Consider the following 18674-nt stretch of genomic DNA (forward strand, 5'->3'; position numbering starts at 1 on the left):
ATTTATGTCCAATATCAATTGTAAGATTAATTAATTTGCATATTGGCTTTAAAAAGGGACATTTTATTAATTAACTATTATTTGTTATTGTTTTTTAATACATCATTATTTGGATTTTATAATATAATAAATATTTCTGTTTCACAATATTGTTTGATTTCCTGGACAAATATTTAGTATCAGTGTTCAAATGTGCCTTCCTTTAAAGGAGGGTTTTCTACCCTGGGTTTCAGGGTTCCATAAAAGCTTGACTAGTGTTACTTCAAGGGCAATCTCCAATAATTGCCCTCCCAAAGCAAACCTGGTGGAAATAGATACAGTTGATGCAAATATGGAACGGAAACTAAGCCTGAAACAAAACATGAAACTATACAGAAACATCCCATTTCAAAAAACTATCACAGTAATTGCTAACTTTAGTTTCGTAAATATTGGTTGTGTAAATACACTGTACTTACTCGCTTTTCTTTCACAATATGCAGCCATCTAGCTGCAACGGGGCTACTTGTTTTAATAAATAGGAGTGTCACGTTGAAAAGGCACATTTCATTCTGGGCCAATATACTTTTGTTCATATTATTTTGATTGCTATTGCCTCTTTAATAAATTATTTCAGTTATTTTTAAACTATAAATAAACTGGAAAAGGATTCAGTTGAAAGGTATTCATACATAGGGCAAGTTATGAACAGTACATAGGGCCTACTAAGGAAAGCCGGGCTGAACTTGAAAAGGATTCAGTTATGTGTTGAAACTAGTCAGAAAAATGTTGATTTTTTTTAACTATCACTAAATTTAAGGAAGACAATTTTTAGTTATGAAAAGAAAAATATTGCTTGCATTATGAAGGAGAAATATTTTGTAAAATATTTTATGTAATGGTTCCTTGTGGTATCACTTTCTTCTTGTTCCTTAGGAATTGTTCCACAATGGAAAAAAATCGCTGCTTCAGGGGAACCAAATTTCTATTATTAACGATTACTATGCTATTGTCCCAATGACTATCATACACTCATTAACTCTGATCCTCGAGTAACCTCTGGGCCTTGATAAGAGGCGACTCCTTTATAAAAACAAAACAACTTGATTTTCAACAAATTGCGATGTATGTTTCTGTATTTGTCTATCTGAAACGAAGAGAATTCGTTTATGTAAATGTAAGCGCGAGGAATCTCACAACTTTATACATAGAAAATTCATTTTTGTTACTTAAATGAATAATAAATTGAATGTTTCTCTAACTTTTTCAGACAATAGTTCAAGAGGAAGATACACAACCTTTGACAGGTAAGAATATATTTTTCATTTATCATGATTGAATTAAAAAAAGGTAAAATAAAGTTTATTTTAACAAAAAAATGCTCAGATATTGTTTAAAAAAAAACAAAAAAAAACAAGCATGTTTTTGTCACTACCAAAACTTTTTTTTTTTTGTGTAATAACATTACACAAAGAAACAAACGTTTTGCTATTGACCAAAGCATGTTTGTTTTTTATAAAAGTGTCTTGAGCAAGGCTTAAACTTAAATTTGATGATGATACGACAATTGTGGAATATGACTAAACAGAATTTAAAGTGACTGTCACTAGGGTCACGGGTCAAAATTGACATATGGGTAGCGCAAGTATATTGGTGGGTAGCTGAGAATATTGATCATAACCATTGGGGAGTATTTGGTTGAGTTCTCTTGAAAATGAAAAATAAAACTATTGCATTCAGCTGGAAAGCAGACCAGTAGAACAGAGTTCTACAGGCAGATAATTTTAGGAAAGAAATTTTGTTCATGGATTTTGCGTTTAGATTTAAGCACAGATAGAGATGATGTATGGCACAGTCATGTTGACACACCAGTTCTTGCCAGATCACCAAAGTTAAGCAATGTTGAGCCTGGCCAGTACCAGATGGATGACTATTTGAGAAGGCTAGGCGCTGTATGTACCTTCCGGGAAGATTGGGCGTGGGACCAGCACCCTTACCCTAAAAAAAGAACTCCTCGCTACAAAAAGCATCTACAAAGTTGTAGATGATCTATGCCCCTCCAGGGGCTCAAGATTATGGATGGATGGATAGATTGACAGAGAGAGATGAGGAAATTGTTGGTAATGGTTGTAGATAGATGAGTACTTGTGGAAGTTTGATGGAGGAGGGATATAGATAGTGTGTGAGTTATGTTCTTATATTTATACTAGCAGAATATTTCAGGACCAGTAAAAACAATATTTATAGCATTAGTTTTTAATTGGATGGGAAGGAGGGGCTCACCCCATAAATGGTAATGGGTACAAAAGAAAAATATGGTGTGCCCACATTGTTCACCGTGTTGTCTAGAATGCTTATCCCATAATTCATAATAAGTTCATTCCAACTGAGAGGGAGAAGGAGGGTTCCAGCCCAAAAGTCACCAGAATCTAGACCAATGGTTCTCCACTGTACCGTGGCACGATTACTGGTGTGCTGCAAAGAGATGATAGCTAGAAGCCATCTAATTTCATTTTGTTTAATAAAACCATTTAATTATATTATTTTTTTGTAATTGGAATCTTTTGAGATGAGTAATTTGTATATTTATTTGCGGACTGTTATCTTCATCTTCATAGATGTTGTTGTTTCACAACTATGGAAGCCAGTAATTGCTGAGGATACAATTAAGAGACTCAGCATTCTTATTCCGCTAACCACCTGAAGGAGGCCAAAGGGGAAACGTTGTGAAACAACAATTTTGAAGATAAGGATAACAGTCTGCAAAGAAATAAATAAATACACAAATTACTCATCTCAAAGGATTCCAATAAAATAAAATATATGATACCATTCAGTACCGACCTGACAATGGGAGACCAGATAAGAACGAATACTTGGATTTATAAAACTAAAAAATCCAATCTTGACTGCCCTTCGGGACCCATGGCACACTGGATAGAGACATTGAATCTCTACGGTACCAGGTGAGCATCGTCTGAAGATAGCGGTTTCAATCCTACCCAAAGCAGGTTGGAGAATTTGTTGGTCAAAATATGGTGAGACAACAACAACTATGGAAGGCAGTAATTACTGAGGATACAGTTAAGAGACTTAGCATTTCTATCCCGTCGCGGTTAACTACCTGAAGAAGGCCAGAAAAATAGTTGGCCGAAATGTTGTAGAACGAAAACAACTATGAAGATGAGAATAACAGTTTGCAAATAAAGAAATGAATAAAACCATTTCTTAATCATTATGATACAACTCAATTTTAACTCCTAAGTAAAAAAGCCATCAAAATCTTACTGCAATTCTCATCTTTATTTATACTTATGTAAACTGTGATTTTGTTATATGAGTATTTAAAAATAAACAAAAAAAAAAAAGTGAAAAACTTTAAAATATTGAAAAAGAATTCAGATTGTGTGTCACACTTTCGCTCATATATTGCAGCAGTAGTTTAAAAAAACACCAGGCACAATTGTCCCACTGACATTCACTATTATTATTCTATACCAGATATTAAATACAGGATACGTTGATTTATGTGAATAAAATTTCTCCTTATGTAGTAATTTATGATTTTTATTATTTTATTGCAAAAAGGCTTTATGAGTAGAAAATACTAATTTTTTATGATAGGTTTGCTATGAAAATTTTTAAATAAACTCAATAGTGTGCTGCCATGTAAAAAAAAAAGTTTGGGAACCACTGGTCTAGGCCATTGTTGGGATTCCTTGCTTTCTGTCATGGTCCATATGTTCCTGTGCTGTTCTAGGAAATCCTCCCTCACAGTCTTTGCCTCCTTACCCTTTGAGAAAGGATTAATCTCTAGCTAATCATTTGAGGCATTCCTACCGAGGAATAGCAACGAGGTTGCCAATACATTTTTTGCAGGCCAGAGTGCACTTCCTCTAGGGTGCTGTTTTTTCGAATCCTGCTTTCCTGACCTTGTGTCACATCTTTCCGTTTTGGTAGAATAATGAATGTAACATATTGTTGCTTGGATTTAGAAATAAACAGAAAAAAAAAGTAAAGCTTACCACACTGCACAAAGAACTAAAAGTACTTAGGACATAGAAATTTGCATCAAATGAAGTCGTCATCATCATCATCATCATATTCGGTTTAACACCTCTTTTATATGCTAGTTTATCTTGGTTTAATTAATTTAGTTTAATTGATTGAATGCAAATATACAGGATTGTAAAAAAAAAATGTTTTGATTTCCTATCCTGTGAATCCTTGGAATAATCACAGAAGAGGTTAAATTAGCTTTTGTTCAGAGTTCTCCCTATATTAAAAAACAAAAATAAAATAAAAAGTCTGTATGATGTATGTACCTGTGATATACGGCATAATCACGTTGACAGACCGGTTCCCGTCAGATCACCGAAGTTAAGCAACGTTGAGCTTGGTCGTTACTAAAATGGGTGACCAATTTGAGAACTCCAGGTGCTGTATGTAGGAGGACGTCAACACCTCCCTGCAAAAAGTTGCAAAAACCTAACGTCGTCATCTCCCCTAACGGGGATATACATGCGACTGGGGACCGCTTGTGAATTTCATATTCCCATGAAATTTCCTCCTTCGGAGGAAGCCGGTTAAATCCTGAATAGGGTTGGTGCTGACTGCACACACACACACACACACACACACACACACATGTACCTGTGACAGAATGAAAATATCATTTTCCAAAAATTACGTCAATTGATCAAACAGTTTTATTTTTAATGAAAGAAATCTAATTTTATGAGTAAATGAGAATTGACTGCGTTGCGTCATCATTTTTAAAGAACCTCAAGAAATAAAGAGATAGTTCAACAATAATTCAAACTTGTGAGATTTTTGTTGTAATGCCTACGAATTCCTATTAAATGCTCAGCAATTATTTTCTTCATAAAAATATATTTACTTGATTAATTTATGAGAATTTTGTAATGTGAAAGTTTCATTTTGTTATGGGTATATACATTATACAGATATTTTCTTTGTTTTTAATATGGAGGGAAAAGAACTAATTATTTTTTTATTTGAAGCTATCTTCTGAAAATGTTGAAATTTTGTTAATAGTTTGAATGTTTTCATTTTTTCTTTCACAATCTTTTGAAATATTTCAGAACCAATTATTGCACCAGTAAAAAGGAAAAAATTCTCTATTGCTGAGCAAGACCTTCCAGAAACAGTTTATGACATGGAGTAAGTTTTACTTTTCTTGTGATCATGATTGTTTAATTTTTTTCTATATATATATATATATAAAGCTGAATATCTGTGTGTGTGTCTGGTCATGAATAGGCTCCTATATGTTTGACTATTTTAAAAAAACTGATTACATATAATGATAGAAGATGTATCGAGACACAGGAATGAGTATGTTTGATCTTGCAGAACAGTGGTTCATTAAAATTGTGGGGTCTGCGTTCGCGCCTGGTCCACAAAGTATGGAAATAAAAAATTAAAAAATTAAAAAAAAAAACGTTTACAAGTGTTTTTGATATAAATGTACATAAGAATACTTTGATAAGTATGTTTTAACTTAAATAGGGATGGTATAATAAAATTGTTGGATCTGCATTCGCGCCTGGCCTCCATAGAATGGAAATAGGCACAAACTTTAATAAAGACTTTTCATATCTATCTGTGTAAGTATACTTTGATAATTATGTTTCAGTTTGAAGAAATATAGTACAATAAAATTATGGGGTGTTCGTTCGCATCTGACCTCCATAGAATGGAAATATGTGATAAAGTTTAACAAGGTTTTTTTAATATAGATCCACAGAATATTGTGATAAGTGTTTCAGTGTGAACAGGTATGGTATAATAAATTCTGGGGTTTATCTATTTTATTTTTACTTTTATCATATTTTGCTTTGGTTTTGATACCCCCAAATCCAACCCAAATTTACAACCCTTCCTTTTCATAACCTATCATACTTTCATAAATCAGAGTCCATTTTCTGTAGGCTGTTTTTGAACCCAGTCAACGACGGGTACTTTGCTAGTATAATATAAAGCTGAACGTCTGTCTGTGTGTGTGTGGTCATGAATAGGCTCCTATATGGTTGACTATTTTAAAAAAACTGATTACATATAATGATAGAAGATGTATCGAGACACAGGAATGGGTATGTTTGATCTGGCAGAACGGTGGTTCATAAAAATTCTGGGGTCTGCGTTCGTGCCTGGCCCCCAAAGTATGGAAATAAAAAATGAAGAAAAAAAACGATTACAAGGGTTTTTGTTATAGATGTACATAAGACTACTTAGATAAGTATGTTTTAACTTAAATAGGGATGGTATAATAAAATTGTGGGGTCTATGTTCGCACCTGTACTCCATGGAAATATGGCACAAACTTTAACAAAGACTTTTCATATCTAATTGCGTAAGTATACTTTGATAGTTATGTTTCAGTTTTAAGAAATACAGTATAATAAAATTATTGGGTGTTCGTTCGCGCCTGACCTCCATAGAATATAAATATGCCACAAAGTTTAACAAGGTTTTTTAAAAGGGGTGACGGTCCACAATAACACTTTAACTTTAACCTTAATTCATGTTAGCTTTTATTTATTTTTTTGAGTTGAATCATATTGTGTCGAATAAATTCACCTCATAAATTCACGTTAAAGTGAAAGCCAAAAAAAAAGTTGGAACTTACAATTCTCGACACAAATTCTGCATAACTCTGTTTTTTTTCTTCTTCACTTGCACGTGGCACTCTTTCGAAAATAGATAAATAATAAAAAATAAGAACGTTACTTGTTATCATGTCAAAAGAAGGAAAAAATCCTGCTCACGTGATTATGTGTCTTTTTAAAAACATTTACATAACCTTTTTATTTTTATTTATATATCTGTTTAAGCTTTTTTTCATCAGTGCACTAGAAGGAATTCAGTTGATTACAACCCTTTCTGCGTGTTCTTTACATTATAATAGTACAACCCTGGATCCGACGGCGCAATACTACACCGTTGGATACTGTAAAACTGAAACGAAGCTGTTCTGCTTGAAAAGGGCACTATTTTCTTCTTATTCATATTTATATCGATTCTTTGCTTTAAAAAACTAAAGTAATTACATGTTTACTTTTTTAATATCCCATTTTGTTGTTTCGGATTATTTTACTAAAGTAAGTAAAGCTTCATTATTTTTCAAAACTGCTTTTGTTTCTTTGTTTTTCGATATTTCGTCAATATTATTTAGTAAGAGTGTTTAGCAGAAAAGCCAGCAAACGACTACTTGAAAAAATAAATATACAAGAAATAAATGTTACCATAGTCAATAAAAGTTCAGTTCATGTTTTTTTTTTTGTTTTGAAATAGTTTTTAATGCTCTTTACTCAAAACAATTTCAGCGAACTGAAATTAAAACGAAATTTGAGGCGATAACTACTTAAATGAATTTTTATATAAACTACACATGCCATAATTGAATATTCCTCAAGCACAAAATAATGGAAAACATTAAAATATGTTTATAAATATTCCTTACGTTGACGGAACTCTCTTAAATTGTTAACACAGAATGCTCAGGTGCCCCTCCTTCAAATTGAAAATGGAGCTCTCCATTTCAAAGTCGCTGCCATTTTGATTTTTTTTTTAAACCGGTTCGTGAATTAAAAAAAAAAAAAATTTTTTTTTACAAACTACTTAAAAATACAAACCAATGAACTTTTCTACCATAAAAGTAACTTTTATTGACTATGGTAACATTTATTTCTTGTATATTTATAATATTATATATATAACTTTTCTCTTTGTAAGAAAACATCATTTTGTTGGTCACTCTTGGCTAAGAACGGAAACAAAGTTGATATAAAAAAATATATTTTATATATTTTCGCAAAAATTATCTTTACTTTCATCATATTTTGCTTGGGGTAAAATTTTTGAGTATCAAAACCTATCTCTTTACAACCCTCTCCTTTTCATAACCTATCATACTTTCATCAATCACAGTCCATTTTCTGTAGGCTGTTTTTGAACCCAGTCAACAACGGATACTTCTGCTAGTATATATATATATATATATATATATATATATATATATATATATATAATTATTTTTTTACTATAATAATTAAATACCTATCTATATATATATATAACTTGTACTTTAAAAGAAATAAAAAAAAGTGTTAGCTGTGTTCAAATAAATTTGATTGAAAAAAAAAAATAAGAGCTTTGAAAATGATTTGGTAGAAAAAAGGATGAAAGACAAAGTCAAAAGTAATTTTGACTTTGTCTTTTGTATACTTTAAAGCTACACATTCATGTAGGCATATTGACTAATGCCTGCTTACCTGTTGTTTACAAGAAAGAAAGACCAAAGATATTTTTTTTGCAATGTTAGCATATGTAGCTGATATTTTTCAAGGAGATGATCTGTCATATCGAGGTTCCTGTCTGAGAAGATTTCCCTTGAGCCATTTATAAGAATGTATTTTATGATGGATATATATATATATGTGTGTGTATGTATGTATGCATGTATGAGAGCTAAGACGATACTTATAAGCTGAGGTAGATGGAAGGACAAACAGCAAGGAGGGAAGAATGGCCAAAGTTGTAAGAAAGAAAATGACAGCATTGTGCAAAAGTAGGAGGTAAGCATATTAACAAGAAGATGATGTCTATCACGTGAAATTTATTTTTACAGCAATTTTATTTCAATAAAATTGCTGTAACAAGAAATTGCCTGTTGTACATTTGCCTGAAATGAGAATCATCAGAATAATTCATGTAGAAATTTTGAAAACATTTAGTGAAAAAAATCCATGCACGCAGTTGTGAATTGTCTCAGCCTGTCTTTACATGCAACTCTCTTTCATATGAAGCTTGTTTCTCACTAAAAGATGTGAATTAACAAGTAATAATGGTTCAACTCTGTAAGCCCACCCCCACCCCCTGAAAACAGAAATAATGAAACATTTTTATGATGTATGTATGTGTGACAAAAAAAGAAACAAAAATCAAATAAATTGAGAAACAAAAATTGAATAAATTTTTAAAAAAAGATAGAATTTTATGGCTAAAGTCGATTGATGATCTCTCAACGCCATTTTGCAGGGCAAGGGAGCTGATTCCAAATGATTCTAACATTTGCGATATTTTAGAAAGTCATTGTTAACGTGGGGAGAGAGGTAAATCAAATTTGTTAAAAAATTCTTTTATAAAAATAAAACTACTTCATCAATTTACATAATTTTTGGTCAACAGTATTTTCTTTCCACCACAGGTACTTATATCATAAAGATTTTCTTTACTTTTGTGGGTTTTTTTTTTTTTTTTTAGGAACCGGAGGGCTTATGAACTAACATTGTAATAATTTTTGGAAAATTATGCTAGAAATGTATTGAACTAAATTGTGTTTCTGTATGGCTTCTGCCACAAGTGGAACTACATACCTTAAGCTTTCCACAACATGTTTGAGTGGTAGACGAGATCATAGATATATTTGTACATCTTTAAATTATAGGGACAAATGCTTATGCAATACAAGTATCATTCTCTGAGCCCCCATGATTATAACTAAGTGACATGACTTGTGCTACCAGATCAAGCTGTCTAAAGATACCAGCTTCCTGACCTAAACTAAACTAAACATTGATGTTATTTTTTTTTATCCCTTTCCTTTACAAAACTCAGTAATGTTCTGCAGAGCAAAAAACTAAAAACAATAATTTTCCTCAACAAACTACCAAACCAAGCACCATCAATAAATATTTGAAGATATAAAGAACGTGAAGTATAATAATTTTTACCAAAATGACTGAATCCAGAAAGGATTGATATGCCATAAAACAAAACAATCAAATTAAACATCATTTAAATAAATATTTTAAGATATAAAATACTTGAAGCATAAAATTTTTTGCCAAAATGAATGAACCAAGAAAAGGTTGATATGCTGTAAAACAAAACAACCAAACCAAACGTTTGAATAAATATTTGATTAAATAAAGAACTTGAAGCATAAAACTTTTACCAAAATGATCAGATTTGGCATTAAATGACTCAAAAAGAGTTGATATGCCATAAAATAAAACAACCAAATCAAACCAGGTAATATGCCGAGACAAAATGACCAGTAATCACTTTGGCTACAAGTTTTTTTACATCGGTTTCCTTTTCCTTGAGGGTTGTTATAAACCTGGATGTAAAGCCCTATTTACTCTTTTTATTTTTATTTTTTTTTAATCAAAATGATCCTTTTCAGGCAGTCATTGATTTGAAAACTTGTGAGAAATAATTTAATTTTTATGAATTTATCAGGGCTAACGTCTGACACGTACGTCCAAAGATCGAGTACTGCTGCCACATCTGGGCAGGAGCTGCTAAAAACAGCCTATCCTGCCTTGACAGAGTACAAAATAGACTTCGTGGTTTAATGGGGGATGCCCTTTTCTCTTCCCTGCAACCTCTCTCCCACAGAAGAGACGTTGCGAGCCTGTCTTTGTTTTATCGTTATTTCCATGGCAGGTGCTCATCTGAGCTCCAATCCCTCGTCCCCCCTCACCAATCTTTCACGAGAAACACCCGTCTGGCTGAAACTACTGTCAGTAATTTTCCCCACTCTTTATCTGTGCCTAAATCCAAACGTAGATTCCATGAGCAAAGCTTCTTTCTTAGAACTGCACGCCAGTGGAACTCTCTGCCGCTTGCCTGTTTCCCACCTGACTACAACTTGGACGTGTTCAAGTCCAACATAAGCAAACTCCTGTCAAACCGCCCCTTAAGTAAGACACTCTATCAAAACCCCCAATACTAATGATTACTACAATACTATCTCATTGATTACTGTACACGCAATAACCCTTACCTTGAGTGACCTTCGGGCCTTGATAAGTGGTGACCCCCATGTAAAAAAAAAAAACATGAATTAAGTAAATGATTAGGCTTTTAAATGTAGTAGTTACTTTTGGATAGGAAAGCAGTTACCAACCCATTTCTAACGTTACATGGTCTGACATGAAGAAAAATTTACTGAAACAATCTTGTTCTGAAAACGTTTCTAAAACTAGAAATAAATATGAAAACGATCCATAAAATAATGTAACTTTTACATTTTTTTTAAATAAATCAGTTGAACCAAATTTAATCAGTATTTTGAAATGTTCTTGCTAAATTAATGTATAACATGTTTTATTTCTAAAAGGACTGAAGATTTTGTATATATTTATGATAATTCATTAACAGAGTTATTGGTCTGACAAACAGATTTGGATTGTGGATTCTAGATCCTGTAGTCTTCGTCCTTTGTCATAGATTGAGCTCTGAAGCCTCATTTACCTTAGTTTTTAAAATCAAAGTTATTCTTTTAGGTATTTCTGCATTTATCAACCCGTGATTTCCACAAACTTACTTGGGTGTGCCCGGCAGATGACGGCAAGAACCAGAAACGGTTGACAAGTAGTTTTCTGGATATTAAAACATTTTTTTTCAATGTATTACTTAATGTATTTTCAGTGGTTGTCGCCATTCTTAATATGAGGAGGGGAGAGCAATTTGTGCTTTTTGTAATAAGGTTCGTCCAGTCATTTCTGGTTATTCCCGTCATCTACCGGACACACCTGAGTATCTTAGTGGAAATCACAACTCGATAAATGCAGAAGCACTTCCTTTAAGATAGTCGTCGATTTGAAAACTTGCAGGAAATAATTTTATTTTTAAGTTCTTTTCCAAAATTCCCCCTAAAAAACAAAAATAAAGAAAAATCTGTATGATGTATGCACATGTAATGAAACAAAAATATCATATTCCAAAATTCACATAAATTTATCAAGTACTTTCATTTTTAAATAAGAAAACCAAATTTTCTGACTCTCCGAACAGTTACTGTCTTGTCTACCATTTTGAAAAACATTTAAAAAATCAGGAGAGATAGCTCAACTTACTAGATTTATGTTGTAATGCCTCAAAATTCCCATTAATTGCTTAAAAATGGTTTTCTTGTGAAAAATTACTTGATCAATTTACGTTAGTTTTGGAATATGATATTTTCATTTAATCACAAGTATGTACATCATTTCTTTACTTTTTTTTTTATATGAGGGGAATTTTGGACAAGGGCCCATTTTTATGAATTTACCAAGGCTGTAGATTTTTGGTCCTGTGGTCTGAGTTGAAAGCAAGTAAAAATTAGCCGATTCTGACACTTGTATTTCTGCTTTATATGCCCCTAGTTTATTTACTCTTTAATATATACCAATTATAATGATATAGGCTGATTCTCAAGTTAGTCATGTAAAAAAACATGTTTGTCTCAGCTTTATGAGATATGCATATCATGTTATTCCAATTTATTAAGTTTTGTCCTAACCTGACATAACGCAAAATTGATGAAGCCCTCTCAAAGTTATTAAAATAACAGTAGCAGTAGCAGCAACAAAATTGGCAGCAGGAGCAGCAACAAATATTAACAAAGGCAGAAATAATCAATTCTGATTGGTTAGAAACCTTTTCCATAACTACCAACGTAATAGATGCACTGAGACTAAAGCTGCTTTCAGGACTGCCAGCAACCACTGTAAAAGAGTAATAAAAAATGCAAGAGAGCTATATGCCCAGTCTGTTAAATCCAAGGTAGCTGATCAACGGCTTGGTTCCCACCAGTTTTGGCAAATAACAAATAGGATCCTGAACAGAAGTGTGCGTTCTATCCCAACCATTATCAATGGACCAGAGGTTATCTCGTCAGCGTCAGACAAGGCCAAACTATTTGCAAAGAATTTTGCAGCTAATTCTACCCTATGCGACGAAGGCCATCAACTCCCCATATTTCCTCCTATAACAGAACAAGCTAGGTAATATACAAATATCCGTGCATGAGGTCGCCAAGCTAATAAAAAACCTAGATTCCAGTAAAGCAACTGGCCCTGATGGCATCCCAATTATAGTGTTAAAAAAGCTTCAACCAGAACTTGCTCCCATACTTACGAAACTATTTAAGCGCTGCCTTAAGGAGAAGTGCTTTCCGACCCCCTGGAAGACCTCATCAGTTTGCCCTGTATTTAAGAATTCAGGTGATAAGTCATCTCCCTCTCAATACAGACCAATAAGTCTTCTCTGTGTTATGAGTAAGTTACTGGAATCAATATTAAATAGAGAAATAGTCAACCACCTCAGCAGAAACAACCTTCTTAGTGACACACAATATGGTTTCCGCTCTGCAAGATCTACCGCAGATGTGCTGACGGTTATATCCCACAGGATTAGTGAATCTCTTGACAAAGGCTTCCTTTCTAGGGCAATAGCTCTTGACATATCAAAGGCCTTTGACAAAGTATGGCATAAGGGTCTACTTCACAAGATTTCCAGCTACGGTATAACTGGAAATGTTTTCTCAATCATTAAATCATTTCTCTCCGATAGGCTCATAAGAGTAGTGGTAGATGGACTAAAATCGGAGGCCTGCAATATAAATGCTGGAGTCCCTCAGGGGTCAATCCTCGGCCCAACTCTCTTCCTGATCTACATCAATGACCTCCCTAAACACATACTTAAATCATTCGTTGACATCTATGCTGATGACACGACCATCTACGGCAACACATCAAAGGCTGTAAATGACGAAGTTCTCTCGGATTCTCTCTCCTCTGATCTCGAGCGCGTGGTTCAGTGGGGGAAGATGTGGCTAGTTACCTTTAATGCATCTAAAACCAAACTCCTATCCTTACATCATCAACGCTCTGATCCCCAGCTGGCATCAATTGTGATGGATGGCTCTCGTCTGGGTGAGGCCCCGTGTTTTGACAAGCTTTTGGGTTTGACCTTTACTCCTGATCTGAAATGGAACACGTACATCAAGTCTGTTGCCAAGGTCGCAGGAAAGATGGTGGGATCCTTCTACCGCTCCAGAAGATATCTCACTACTGATGCAATTCTCTATCTATATAAAAGCCAAGTACGGCCAAGGATGGAATACTGTTGCCATATCTGGGCAGGAGCTGCCAAAAACAGCCTATCATGCCTTGACAGAGTACAAAATAGACTTCGTGGTTTAGTGGGGGATGCCCTTTTCTCTACCCTGCAACCTCTCTCCCACAGAAGAGACGTTGCGAGCCTATCCTTGTTTTATCGTTATTTTCATGGCAGATGCTCGTCTGAACTCCAATCCCTGGTCCCCCCTCGCCAAACTTTCACGAAAAACACCCGTCTAGCTGAATCCACTGTGAAAAATTTCCCCCACTCTATATCTGTGCCTAAATCAAAACGCGGATTTCATGAGCAAAGCTTCTTTCTTAGAACTGCACGCCTGTGGAACTCTGTTCCGTCTGCCTGCTTCCCTCCGGACTACAACTTGGATGTCTTCAAGTCTAATGTTAACAAATTCCTAATGAACCATCCCCCTAATTAAACACTTCATAAAATCTCCTCACTAACGTGATGTACTTGCAATAACCCTTATCCCTGAGTGGCTTCCGGGCCTTGATAAGTGGTGATCACTGTGTAAAAAAAAAAAAAAAAAAAAACCTAGAGTTTGATTGGTTGTGTAACCTAACTTTAACCAATCAGAACACAGTTTTCCATGGGAGCCAGGCACCTGCGAGATTTCTTTATATAAAGTAGGGCACATGCCCATTCACAGAGACTCAGAGGAAGAGAAACATTGCCAAATGAACCCTTGTTAGTAAACTCTAAGGGTTCTTGATGACTCACATGATAATTTCTACACAGCTGTGACGTCATCATCTTCTCAAAACAGAGCAGCAAGCATATGATGCTACATGCTACATGATGTTAGTTGGGATAACTTCCTTCAATTAAATCTCTGTTATTGAACTGACAAACTTTTTCCTTCAATTTTATTCTCAAAACAAAGCACGGCCACCATTGTCACTACTTTTTCAACAGGAATTATTACTCTTACTACTACTATTATCACGCCAGGACTTTCTGCCATTGTACTAACAAATCTTTTACTTTTCTCCCAACTTATTCCTAAAGTAAATGATTGTATATTAATCAGTTAAATTGTCCATCCCGTCTTTGTCTTGTTTTGTCTTTCATGGCACCATACACTTATTCGTACGGCACAATCACGTTGACACACCGGTTCTCGCCAGATCACCAAAGTTAAGCAACGTTGAGCCTAACCAGTACCAGATGGGTGACCATTTAGGAAGGCTAGGCGCTGTATGTACCTTCTGGGAAGATTGGACGTGAGGCCAGCACCCTTACTCCGTAAAAAGAACTCAGTCACTACAAAAGCATCTACCAAAGTTGTAGATGGCCTATGCCCCTTAGGGGTTCAAGGCTATGGATGGATGGATGGATGCACTTATTCGTAATATAACAATCATAATCACTTAATTATAGAAAGAGGAGTAAGTGATGCAAAAAATAGAGGAGTTGAAGTGAAGGAGTTTTGTGTTCCGACTCAACAGTGCTGGAATTTACAAAAACATAGAAATAATTAAATTTTTCTGTCATTTTTATTTATTGCATTAATGAATAAATTCATGTTTTGATATTTTTTTGTTTAGATTTTTGGCGGATCTCATGGATACTCCGGATCTTATTCGTAATGTGACCCTGTGTGGTCATTTGCATCATGGAAAGGTGAGCCATTAACAATCATTGTATTTCACTATTTTCTAAGTGAAATATATTTTTCCACTTTTTTTTTCTTATTTTGTAACTTTAATATGTTTAAAAAAAAAATTAACTGAAATATATTTTCAAAAATTTTTCTGTTTTGTAACTGAAATACTTTTAAAAAAGATTTTCCATTTTATAACTGAAAAATGATAAAAAAAAAAAAAATTTTTGTTTATTTTGTAACTTTAATATTTTTTTTTTTTTTTTTACTTTACTTTATTTTGTAACTTCAGTTCCCTGGTCCATTATATTGGACACTTTTTAAAATGCTTGTAAATGGGAGTTACACTGTCCTGTTTATTGGGAACATTTCAAAAGTATTATACACATTGGTTAACTGGCAGACGACATTGAAAAAAATGAACACAGATTTTCAATAAAAGTAATCATATTTTAAGCAATCACTGAAGTTGTTAAATGCATTGTTCGTTTTTTTTAATTTGACATTTTTAACTTTTGCAATAATTTAATTATATACTTAACAAAATAAAATTGGAAAAATTGTTCTCATATAAAGCCAAAGTTTTGGAATTGTTTCTGAATTTTTTAGATGAGGATTAATAATTTGGATTCTTTGGATTACTGTTCTCATCTTACAGGTCATTTTTACAATATTTTAGTTTATCTTGTTGACCTCAGGAATCTTTCTATTGAACTTGGGGAATCAACGCGGAATTTTGAACAGAACTATTTATTTAATCCATGGGTGCAGCATGCTCTCATTCCATGAGTCATGACTGGTTAGAAGTCCTAAATCATTCGCAGTTGTATTTTGAGTGTCGTCCGCGTTAAGAATGGAATCTTCAACCTCTAGAAGAGTGTAACTTACAACTGAATTTTACCAAATACTTTATCCTCTACATAAATACCTGCTACCTTTGTGGATTAAATAATGGATTCCATTTTGAAATCTATGCAGATTCCCAAATTCAACACAATACACCTGAAGAAGGTTGAAGATTACATCGAACAACACATTGTGAAAATAGCACTAAAGATGAGAACAGTAGTCTGGATAATCCAAATAATACAAATTTTTGTAATTAGAAATAATTTATATATAAATTAATAGCGCACTCATTTGATTGTTGCTTGGAACAACCATTGCTTTAGGGCACCAAATTTAAATACTCTGCCCCACTCTATACAAAATATCAATCCTCATCTCAAAAATTGCAAAACAATTCAAAGTTAATGATAAAGATTTTTGTTTTTGTCATTTTTTTGTTTGTTCATTGAAATAAGATAGGATTTTTGACAAAGTATTAAATTGTTTTGTGTGCATTTAACATGTTTACGTTTCTTGTTTTGCGTAGACTTCCTTTATTGATTGTTTAATGGAACAGACTCATCCAGGACTTGAAAGAAACGATGACAATGATGTAAGTTTTGAACATTTCATTTGAATTCATATTGCTATATTTTTGGAGGAAATGGGTAATACTGATTCGTGCTTGGTGGAAATATTTTCAAGGAATGAAAAGACTCCACCTTATCCTACGTCTATGAAATTAAGATTTTAATATTTGAAGCCAGATAACAATTAGTGGTAATTGATGGGTTCAAAGGGTTAAACAGATTTTTTAAATATTTGAATGAAATTAATGTGTAGGTAAATGTAGGTAAATACACACATATATGTACACATACACACACACATATATATATATATATATATATATATATATATATATATATACATAAGCTACATTTAACATTAAAATGAATGCTCTGACCATGATACTTACGATTTTTAAAAAGCGAACCATTATACGATACATCTGCCTTACTTAAAAAATGTTAGGTTTATTTTTTGTGACTTTAAAAAAAAACCCACCCAATATTTTTGCTGATGAGGAGACTTTGTTTCAAAAAAATATATGTTAAAATTATTGTCCATGACTTAATGTCTATCTCAATAAAAACATCGTTTCCGAAACGATCGTACAATTTATTAACTTTGTTATGTTCCTTCTTATGAAACGATTTTTAATGATGGCTGAGAATGCAGTTAGGAGATTCGAAGTTCCTATCCGTTGCAGTTACCACCTGACGAAGGCCAGAGGAATTAGTTGGCCGAAACGTTGTGAATAAACAATCCAATAAAAGATGAAAAACAACTAATAAAGATGAGACTAGTAGTCTGAAATAAAAATAAATTAATATGGTGGTATTTTAATTTTTGGACTACGAGGAAAGGAGGGGGGTGCACTTGGTCTAGAGTGCCAACACTCCTCCTCTCCCCATGTTAAATAATAGCTTTTCTTCTTTCCTTGTGGTCTAAATATCAAAACATGTCTACCTTTTGCTTGTTGTCATAACAAATCGTTTTTCTGCTGTAAAAAAAAAAAAAAAAATTGATCAAATTAGGTGAAATTTTTTTTTTTCAGAGAACTTAATTGCATAAAATACAATATAACTTTTTTTCAAGATTTTCATTTTTTTAATGTTTTGATTAAACTGTACAAGTACCTATTTAATTTTTAAAGTGGAACCGAAAGATGTATTCTGTATTGGTGGAATTGTAGGTGAATGCAAGAAAATTGACATATCTATAAATTTATCGTCTTTAATGTTGACCTCTATACGAACCTCTTATTAGCATTTTTACTTTTTTTTTTTTTTTTTTAATTTCTAAATTTTCAAGTTATAACTAAAATGAAGTAAAAAGTCATGTTTTCTGTATGTGAATGTCCAGTGTAAATGCTGATCCCTATTTGATCAAAATAAAATGTATGGTGCTTCTTCGTTATTAGGACAAAATTCAAAAATTGAAATATGGAATTCTAAGTAAAACCTACAGTATCTTCTTAATTGTCATGTTGCAGTAATGAACATATCCCACAATTTTGAAAAAACGATAGGTAGAAAATTAATTATTAATGAAAATAGTAAAAAAAAGAATAAATAAACAGGAGAATTCAAATTATAGCAAGCAAGATAATTATTTTCTGAAAACTTAGTAAATCTTAACCTAATTTAGCAAAACTAAATTTTTGCTAATTATCTTTGAAAACTGTTTTCATTAATAATTGATTTTCTACTTGATCATTTTTCATAATTTTGGGATATGTTCATTACTGTGACATGATAATTAA

At 33.0% G+C, this 18674-nt stretch overlaps 1 protein-coding gene and 1 pseudogene across 1 annotated transcript in view; both read left to right on the forward strand.

The window, feature by feature from the left end:
• The window catches only part of LOC145291244 (116 kDa U5 small nuclear ribonucleoprotein component-like), a 109210-nt gene that overhangs the window by 21645 nt on the left and 68891 nt on the right, over positions 1-18674 (forward strand). Inside the window, exons 4-7 of the mRNA XM_080136851.1 lie at positions 1250-1286; positions 5085-5163; positions 15462-15537; positions 16893-16958. Of these exons, the coding sequence (XP_079992977.1) occupies positions 1250-1286; positions 5085-5163; positions 15462-15537; positions 16893-16958 (258 nt within the window). The remainder of the gene's footprint in view (positions 1-1249; positions 1287-5084; positions 5164-15461; positions 15538-16892; positions 16959-18674) is intronic.
• LOC145291643 (5S ribosomal RNA) lies at positions 4310-4428 on the forward strand (annotated as a pseudogene).

Source organism: Euprymna scolopes, chromosome 12 (assembly GCF_053919585.1).
Source record: "Euprymna scolopes isolate OS-2025 chromosome 12, ASM5391958v1, whole genome shotgun sequence".
In the NCBI taxonomy this organism is placed as follows: Eukaryota; Metazoa; Mollusca; class Cephalopoda; order Sepiida; family Sepiolidae; genus Euprymna; species Euprymna scolopes.